The sequence below is a fragment of the Cryptomeria japonica genome, chromosome 8 (genome assembly GCF_030272615.1).
Source record: "Cryptomeria japonica chromosome 8, Sugi_1.0, whole genome shotgun sequence".
NCBI lineage: Eukaryota > Viridiplantae > Streptophyta > Pinopsida > Cupressales > Cupressaceae > Cryptomeria > Cryptomeria japonica.
This window is the reverse complement of record NC_081412.1, coordinates 440,581,701-440,591,684: the sequence shown is the minus strand read 5'-3', so window position 1 is coordinate 440,591,684 and position 9,984 is coordinate 440,581,701. Positions and strand designations below refer to the sequence as shown.

At 35.9% G+C, this 9,984-nt stretch overlaps 1 protein-coding gene across 1 annotated transcript; it reads right to left on the bottom strand.

Annotated features, from left to right (window-relative positions):
- Positions 1 to 5,556: 5,556 nt before the first annotated feature.
- Positions 5,557 to 8,522, bottom strand: LOC131052278 (mannan endo-1,4-beta-mannosidase 6). Its single transcript, XM_057986908.2, has 5 exons — positions 8,105 to 8,522; positions 7,833 to 8,027; positions 6,795 to 6,917; positions 6,489 to 6,700; positions 5,557 to 6,359 (listed from the first exon to the last, which is right to left on the bottom strand). Exons 1-5 carry the CDS (start codon positions 8,432 to 8,434, stop codon positions 5,900 to 5,902), a joined length of 1,320 nt encoding a protein of 439 aa, XP_057842891.2. The 5' UTR covers positions 8,435 to 8,522; the 3' UTR covers positions 5,557 to 5,899.
- Between the last annotated feature and the right edge of the window lie 1,462 nt (positions 8,523 to 9,984).

Here is a 9,984-nt window from a genome sequence, read left to right as displayed (position 1 = left end):
AAAGAGAGAAATAATAGAATTTTCAGGAATGAAACTAACACCCTGGAAGTCGTTTGGCTCAAAACTAAAAACATTTGTGTTGAGAATGTGATGATCAGGGGAGTGCAATGTTGTAGCAACAAGGGGGATTTTAATGTTCTCAAAAGATGTAATATCCCTGCCTCTTTGAGTGCTGACATTAACCAAATCAAAAGAAGCCTATGTTGTTGGTCTTTCCCCCCCAATGAGTGGTTCAAGGCCAACTTTGATGGGGCGGCTAAAGGAAACTCATGCTCGGCTGGTTGTGGTGGCATCATTCGTAATGGGGTTGGCTTTTGTATAGGAGCGGTCGCCTATTCTTTAGGCATTCAAACCAATCATTTAGTGGAAGCTATGGGGGAACTTCAAGCTATTGAATTAGCCTCCAAGTTGGGGGTTAATTTGCTTTGGTTGGAAGGTGACTCTAAAAACATAATTAACTACCTTATTGGCAATCATCAACCCTCGTGGACCATCAGAAACATCATAGACTCTGCCAGAGATATGCTAAAGGGGTTTAAGAAATGCAACATCATACATGTCTTCAGAGAGGCTAATCAAAGTGCAGATTGGGTGGCCAATGCAGTAGTACGGAGTGAAACTATAATTACCTAGAATGGCAAAAGGTATCTACCATGTGTGGCACGTGATATAGTTATTTATGAAAGATAACATGGTAAGAAGGGACATATTTAGTATCGTTTCCCGAAGTGAAAGACAATGTCATGGCAACATGCATTGGCTTTGTAGGTTATTGAGGGGGAAGTACAATCATCATTGTAGTATAATCCCGCATGCTATATGGGCAATTTTAACCCTCCCCAACAACTACATTAGAAAGTTCTATAGTAATCGAAGTGGCTCTCACAAATACTCTAGCAAGAAGAAAGTTATCAGTTTGAAGCTTCAGATTGAAATTAACAGAACCATGGGAGATAAAAGGAAGAGAATGGAGGCGACTACCATTGAGAAATGGAAGAGTCATCCACAGGTCTGGAGCATCCTCCATGCTGCCAAGATGATGAAATTTATGGAGAAAATGCAAGAGAAACGACCTGAAATCACCAAGATTTTCAAGAAGGGTTGGAACGAAGGGACTCTCGCCATTAGAAACAAGAAGATTAAAGTGACCGAGACAATGATAGCGGAGGCCACTAGCATTCCAATGGAGGGCATCAAGTTTTACAGGGACAGAAAAATCTTTGATGTTGCTGTGAAGAAGTTCCTGAAGAATGAGGAGGAAAGGGCTAAGCTAGTGAAGGACAGCCAAACCTACTTTTCGCCTAAGGTAATCAAACTAATTTGGCGAAAGGTTTTACTTGCTATTATAGATTTTATCATGCTTGATGGTAGATATACTAGGGTTTATAGCTACCACTTTGTTCTGCTAAATCATTTTAGGCACAAGGATAAGATTTCTCTTCCCTCCTATCTTTTTTGCTCCCTTAACGTGGGGATTAAGGATGCCATTTCCAATCCCCACGTTAACCCAGCAATGCATGAAGGCTTGATGGTGATTCTGTATAATCACATCAAGAACACGACCGTCTAGATGAATATTACAGAGATTTCTAACTCAGATGAAGACTTTGACGAGTCAGAAGAGGAAGAAGGTGACGGCTATGATACAAAAGCAGAGACTGAAGATGACCCCCAAATGGATGGAACAAGCAAACGAAAGAAAAAATCAGAACAAGGGAGACAAAATAGAGGGTTTGCTAAAAATAAATAGAGGGGGGAGGATGATGGTTGGAATGAGGAGGAAGGGACTGACAATTAAAAGGACACCGGAAGTGAGGAGGCTCAAACCTAGGTGAGCCTGAAACAGAAAAAGAAGAATTCAAAAGGCAGGGAGGTGGAAGAAAGGTCATCTCTCAGGTCTGATTTGAAGCAAAAGAGCATCAAGGAGGAGGACACGACAATGAAAGATGATCAAAACACTGAGGACAGAGAGGTTAGTCTAGAGGTCAATCTTAATACCATGGATATCAAGAGCCAAGAAGAGCATCAAGTGGACATAGGCCATTGCATAAATAATAGGATGGAGAACTTCAAACAAGCGCTCAACTAGATTCAAAAGGAAATTGAGGGCATAAAAGTCAAGAAAGCCCATGAAGTTGGGAAAATAGAAACCTTATAGGCCTTAGGTTCCAGAAAATTCAACTCCCTCCCAGAATGTATTAGTGAGCTAACCAAGACGATTGGCAATGCAGAGGAGATTATAAATGCCAACCACAATAGTTTTACTTGCCTAGAAAACATAGAAGATGCTACTGATCACAGACTGGATGGTATTGAGAAGACACTTAAAAAAATTGGGGAGTAGAGCCACAAGATCCTAAAGGTTGCCTCGGTGAGCATGAAAACCCTCATCCGCAAGCTAGATAGCTACCAAGGGGAAAAGGTTGCAGAGGGTATTATTGAGCTCAAAGACGACACCCCTGAGGATAAGGAAACTGGGCTCAGAAGAAGAACCAGAGCTAGTACTAAAAGGATGCAGAACCAAAGAAAAGAAATAGAGGACATCAAGTGGGCTGCGGAAACTATGGATCAGTTGGAGCTAGAACCGGCGAAGATGCTTCAAAATTTGACCTAAGTCCGGGCTTTTGTCGGACATTTTTGGTTTTTAGTCTGTTCTGATCTTTTACTTGCTGGCGTTTTGTACGCCAGCTATCTTTTCTTTAGCTGTTGTCTTTTGTTTAGTTGTGCGTTAATGCTTATCTTTTGATCTTCCTTCTATATTGGGTTTCAGAGACCCATCAAAACCTGTTTTCCCTTAATCAAAAACATAACATTTAAGTACAAAATTTAACATAAACATGCACTAGTTTAGCTTGCAATAGATAGTGAAGAGGTTAGCAAATTATAATTTTGAATTTTGAATTTTAAAAGGTTGAGGTTCAAATTTGTAATTGCAAAAATAACCTAGGTCAAGTTTGCACCCAAATATATAATCCAAGGTGGTAAGTGGGATCTAGGGACCAAGGCCAATCTATGGGGATGAGTGGCAATGTGATTCTAATATGATGATGTCTTGTACCAAATTCATGCAAAATATGTTATGTACAGATATGTTATTGCATTGTGAAAACTCTAATTAAAGTGGGCCCAAAACCTAAGGGAAAAGGGGCATGAGTATACAATTCTTTCCATCATGATAAAATAATTATGCATCTCATATAAGCTCGGACAGGTAGCAGAGTTGGCTTGGACCGTGGGTTTGCTCCCCATTGGTCTCAGGTTCGAGTCTGAGGCTTGGATTCAATCGATGGGCTTGGTTGATGGGCTGCTTAGCTCATCTCTAGGGACTAGTCTCGCCTCAGCTCACTCCATAATGGGAAACTAGTGTCGTTGGGCTAAGTCGCGAGGATACCTTGGGTGACTAAAAAAAATAATACATCTCATATAAATAATTAGAAATGTGAATGAACCTTAATTCCTTGGCTAGTATATAAGAATGTTAAATGAGATGTATATAGTATATAAAAAGACAATGATGGATAATGATGAGCAACTAAGGTCTTAACCAGTACTAAGAGAGGGAGGTGAATCAGTACACAAAAAAAACTTTCTCAACATATTAACTTATTAAAACCTAGCTGACCGGTTGTCTTCACCACTAAACTTAACCATAGCTATACCGGTTAAGCACAGATACTTTGGACAGCTAAACCGGTTAAACAAAAGAACTTAAGACCTCATTCAACAGACCTCAAGTCTTGATGACTACTTCACCGATACAATCATGCATGAGTTGTATCATCAATACCACAACCGATTAACACTGCATGCATATCTAACTTAATCATAAACACACAATCCTCACATGAAAACTCACAACCCATAACACAGAGATTTTTCACGTGGAAACCCAAATGGGAAAAACCACGGTGGGGATGAATACCCACAAGCTTGTTTTGAACTCTTTTGAAGTCCGCTATGTTAGGAGCCTAGTCTGGTTAAAGACTTTACAATAAGGTCATGTTAGGAACCGATCCTATTAGGGATCACCCGGTTAAGGGATGGTTATAAACCCTATTAAAGGTTGAAACTCTGTTAAAGGTTACCTCGCTAGAGGATTTAAAGAACTCAATGAACTTGAGTCACCTGGTTAGAGGATTTGCAACAAGCCTGTTAAAGCTACCCGGTCAAGGGATTTTCCTTCTGTTGAAATGGTTAGAAGTCAACAGGTAAAGCTTTGATCTGATAACAGCACTACTTGCTAAGGCAGATCCTTTTCAGTTCCTCTCCTCTGCAATCACACTCTACAGGTTCCACACTCTGGATTGGCAAGTATCTCAACATGCAGACACAAACACAACATTTGCCAACTCTTACAATATCAAAACTCATCGACCTTATAGACAAAAATTAGGTCGGTAACATAAACCCTAAACCCTAAGTATTTTAGGTTTACAATTTCAAGTGGTACAAATCTGACCGTCAAAACACATTACATAGAATGAAATTATCTAAACAGATCTCAAGTCACTCTGCATCGTCTGATCTTCACTGCATCTGGAAAACGGTAACCCATCACGCGCTCTTCATACATCACTCAGAAAATTGCACATTCCCGAGGTAGGCATTCAATGCATTCGATCTCCACACACAGAATCCTCAAGGAAATCCTTCACATGCACATAGCTAACATGGCATCCTAATCCTTATCCTTAGCGTTCTCAAAACACCATCGGTTGCACCGCACAAGCCACACTGGAAGCCCTAGAGTTGAACAGAGACTACCAACCGATAGTCACGCTAAGTGAACCCCGACACTGGTCCACTCCATCCCGGTTGACCAAAACCGCTTCCAATCTTCATACCGGTGCATACCGGTGTACCTACTTGAGCACTTTATTGACATCAATGACAACATACATTGTCGCTGCTTCATCATATGCCAACAAACTATAATAATATGCCTCACATAAACAAATGACACATAAGTAACACTCAATATCCAAGTCAGAACTAAAATAGTCATATAAAGTATAATAATACTATAATAAGATACCTCACATTAATAATTGAGTACACAAACAAGCATTAGTTTCTTGACAATTTAATTTTAATTTCTCGAATGCCAAATTAGTATAATACAATATATCGATTATTCAAAAGTTTTGATATGTGTTTAACATACATCTCAAATTTACAATGAGCAACATACAAGTTGTAAAATATGTCCTTAAATATTTAATTTTTATTTCAATTAGAATTAAAATCACAACTCATTCTTGCTATCACAATAATATAATAATGCATCTCATATAAATAATTAGAAACATGAGGGAGCCTCAATTCTTTGCCAAGTAGAAAAGAATATTATAAGAGTCGTATATAGTATAGTAAGACTATGATAATATGCCTCACATAAACAAAAGACACACAAGTAGCACTCAATTTTTCAAGATCCAAGAAAAAATTAAAAAGAGTCAAATAAAGTATAATGATATTGCAATAAGACACCTCACATAAATAGTTGAACACACAAACAAACATTAATTTCTTGATTAACAACCCAAAAATAAATGATTTATATAATAAATTACAATATATTTAAAATGTTTGACATGTAAACAATTAGAAACAAATACATTGTAATCTCTCATATACCAAACTAGTACAATACAATGTATCAATTGTTCAAAAGTTTTGTTGTACATTTAGCATACAACTCAAATTTACGATGAACAACATACAAATTGTAAAATATATCCTTTAACTATTTGAATTAAACATCACAACTCGCCAATTATATAAACTCTTCCATGGTATAAGAGTTTAGCCATAGAGAACATAACTTTCTTTGTCAAATCGACATAAACACAACCTTATTCATGAGCATTTATGGTCTGGTATAGAAGCTGCAGACATATCAAAGCTCTCCTAAGCTGATATCTCTGTCAAATTCAGAATCGCAGGTTGGAGGAGTAGATTGATGATGAGAATGGCATCCCCATCGGCAATTCCAATTGCAGATGCTGTTAAAAGTAGCCAATCTCGTTGACTGCAAAGATATAAGCTTAGCTGTGGAAGGAGCTTTGGAAAGCACAATAGCAAATCCATCATTCATATATTCTGTGTCTTCAGGAAACAGCTGCCACAATAATGTACCTGCTCCAGCTCCCCCACTCTTTATGGAATTTAATATGCCGTCATACACAGTCTGCATAAATGTGTCTCTGTAGCTGATGTTGTATCCTCCATATCTCTCAGATACTCCAAACTCAGCAAAAAGTACAGGCATGTTGAGAGTCTTTTCTGCATCTTCAATGTGAGCATATATCCAGCTCTTCACAAATGGCAGGTGTTTTGGAATAATGTATTGGTCAATCCTATACCCAATACAAAATATGTGTTATTCAATTCATGTGGGATTCCTATAAACAAATTCATTGCAAAAAAAACTTTCCTGAATTCATTAGAATGGAAAAAAAACAGTTACAAGTGATGATGTTATGTACCAGCCCACTGTGTAGATATGAACAGAGGCAAAATCAATGCCAAAGGCCTGGTGATTTCTGATGAAGTCTGTACCCTCATCTTGAGTAGTACTATATGGATTGAATTGTAATCTGTCTGGAGCTGAGAGCCCATAAAACCCTTCCATTCCTATCTCTAGCATATGTTTTGAATCCACCGATTTTACATATAAAGCCATTTCTTCGATCCAGGCCTGAAATGGGTATTATATGAATTTCATTGAATTTTTTCTTTCTTTTGCATACTTATATCGACATGTTTAATAGAATGCACTTAATGATTCTTACCTGCAATTTGTTTCCAGATGGATCAGACTGACACCGCGGTTCGTTCATTAGTTCCCATGCAAAGATGGTGGGATCTTCCTTGTATGTCACGTTTGTCAATGTATTTACCCTGTTTAACACGGTCTTCAAAACCACAGCAGGGAAGAGTTATGTATTTTTAATATCCAGAGCTATTCAACAATGGTATCATCATTCGAGTATCAATATTAAATTAATATAAGTTTTTAAAAATATATATATATATATTAAAAATTATTTATGGGAGATCAAGAGTTACAATTTACAATTTCATTTTAGATGTTTCTATAGAAAATTGAATTTGGATCTCCATAATAAAACTAATGTTTTAACCAGTTAAACTCAACCCCCTTGAACAAAACTCCTATTTTTAAAATGTAGATATAATAAAATTTATGTTTTCATGAAGTAAATAAAATAATATCAAACTAAAATTAAACAATTTTTTAGTAAATAGAAAGATCCAAATTGAATCATAATTCTTGGTAGAGATGGATTCATATAAACCACTACTTATAAAATATGGACCAATAAATTTAACTCAATATCTACTGCAATCTAATCTATCATAACTTGAAAAACAAAACAACTCTTGCCTATCAACTTACTCAGATATTTTTAATCTGCAAAGATATGCTGCAATGGTAATAAGAGAGTGTGTTAGCTCTCTTACTTTTTAAAACTAAATATAGATTACAAATATCTTGTTCATTCAAACATCAACATGACATTATGCAAACTCTTTCAGAACAAACATACAAAAAATCACTTATGGAAGACTAAAAGTCACTACTTAAGAATCTACTTTTATTTAGAAACCACCTCCATATTAGAAACCAATCATGAAAGACCAAGAATCCCAGCTTAAAATTCTACTTTAATCATTCCTATGAAAAACTAAACTTCAATCTCCTCTATGAAAACCCATTTTAATTTATTAAACTCAATCCCTTAAACAAAACTCTTGATTTTTAATCTAAACTACACAATCTAATCTATCATGACTGCTTATATATCAACCTTAATATGTGCTTTGAAATAGTCCTTGAGCGTTGGATTCGAGAAGAAATCATCGCTGGAGTTGAGGCTTAAACCAGCATCCTTCCCCCACTTCACATATTGTGCTTTCCCTCCGTAGGCTTCCCAGTTGTTCGCCAGGCTCAAAATCAACCTAATTTTATTCTTCTTGGCTTCACTTACAACAAAGTCCAAAGCCTGCAACAAACCCATCAGCAGAATCCATGACTGAAAACCACTAGAAATAAGAGGGTTAAAAAATGGGTTGTACTTGCCTTGAAAACCTCCTCATCATAAACGCCTGGGGATTTCTGAAGAGCTCTCCAACCTCCATCATTGAAAGCCCAAGTGCGTCCCACAGTAAGTCCTGCAGAAGCAGCCTCCTCAAGCAGGGTTGTGACCTTGGGCCTAGTGGATTGGTCCACTGAAAACACCATCAACCAATATGTATTGAATCCATTCACATAAAATGGTGACCCATCCAAAACGAACTGGGTGCCTTTTATTTGCACCATACTCCATTTCTCTTCCTCCTTTTCACTTTCCAAAGCTCTGCACCATTTCAATAAAACCAGAACAATGAACAGGCCCTGAATAAACTTCATTTTGTGTATACTTTTTTCTCGTTTTCTTGTGCAGTTGATACAATCATGGGTCCTTCTTATAAGGCAGCTTTTTAGTATAGATATCGCTCAGGCTTTTCTTGGAAGTGAGTGAAATCTTGGGGCCATTCCGGTGGATTAATATTTATGTTTGCTTTGAAGTTAAGCTGAATCTTTGTGACAACAACCTTGAACCCAAAATTACACTTGAAAATTAAAATATTCCTGTGAGTGTAAATGAGCATTAGCTACGCTTACAAGCTATCCATAGAATGTAACTTAATGAGCAAAGTTTTGTTCTATGAAATGGCCTGTTTGATGTAGACAACTGGTTTTCATCAATCAAAATAGCTCAATTTGTAGCGAATTGAGAAAGATATGTTAAATTAATTTGCTAAAAAAAATTTGCCAATGTTTCTATTCATCTTTTTTCAAATTTTATATCTTTTGCATTTCAATGTTATGATTTCAGTCATGATTGCTGTTAATTAGTGTGTGGTAATTTCATATCTATGAAATATATTTAAAGGAATCAAGGTAATTTAAAGAATAAAATCATATAGAACCAAATTAAGACAATATTTACACATTTGTCTATATAATATTTTTACAATTCAAATGTAATGACCTTCTCTATCTACATTAGTGTTCAAATGACATCCAACAACTTCATGTTTACTCTTATCTTTTAATTGTTAAACTAATCTTGTGGCTTCCACATTTTCCTTGCATTAAACAACATTAGGAGAAAAATTATTGTAGATATCAAAGATCATATTTTAATTTAGACAAGAAATCAATAATTAAATAATATCACAAATTTAGGAAAATCACATGTTTTAGAGGACATTATCACAATAGCAATTTTATCCCAAACAACAAAATTCTTAGGATCATATTAGCTCTCTAACCCCTAATCTAATTAGGTTGAGTAGATATTAGGCCTCTATCACAATGTGTGATTAACTGGTTTTTATATCTTATCAATGGAACCCTAATCACCTCTTATTTCAATTTGGCATATTTCTTCAATTATAATTTTTTATGTCACACAAGTCAACTAGTTTATCACATTATCAAACTTAGTTCCATAGGGTTCTATATAAAGTTAATTCATTAATTATAGATACTTTCAAAGGGTTGTTCCATTACCTTTCATGTGATGAAGTTTTAATTTCCACATCTATCCTTTACAATTAAATTTTACCTTTTATTTTAGTTTTATATTTATATATTTTTTTATATCATTAGTTTCTAGCATAATTGCTCATTTTTTACCCTTGTACTTCATCTAGGGTGTTGCCCTTGTACACTTGATGATTTTAGATTTGAACTTTTCATGTGCATTTATTCATCTTACCTCTGGATTTTCCCATTTATTGATTTGTACATCTTGTCAATCCTCCCTTGTATGCTTCATCTTGTTGGATCATAGTTGTGTGGACATCTTATCCTTCATATCAAACAAACTTGCTACATTTTATATTATGATACATGATGAGGTTACCTCTTTTACAACATAAAGATAAAATGCCTTTGTATCCTACTGCTAA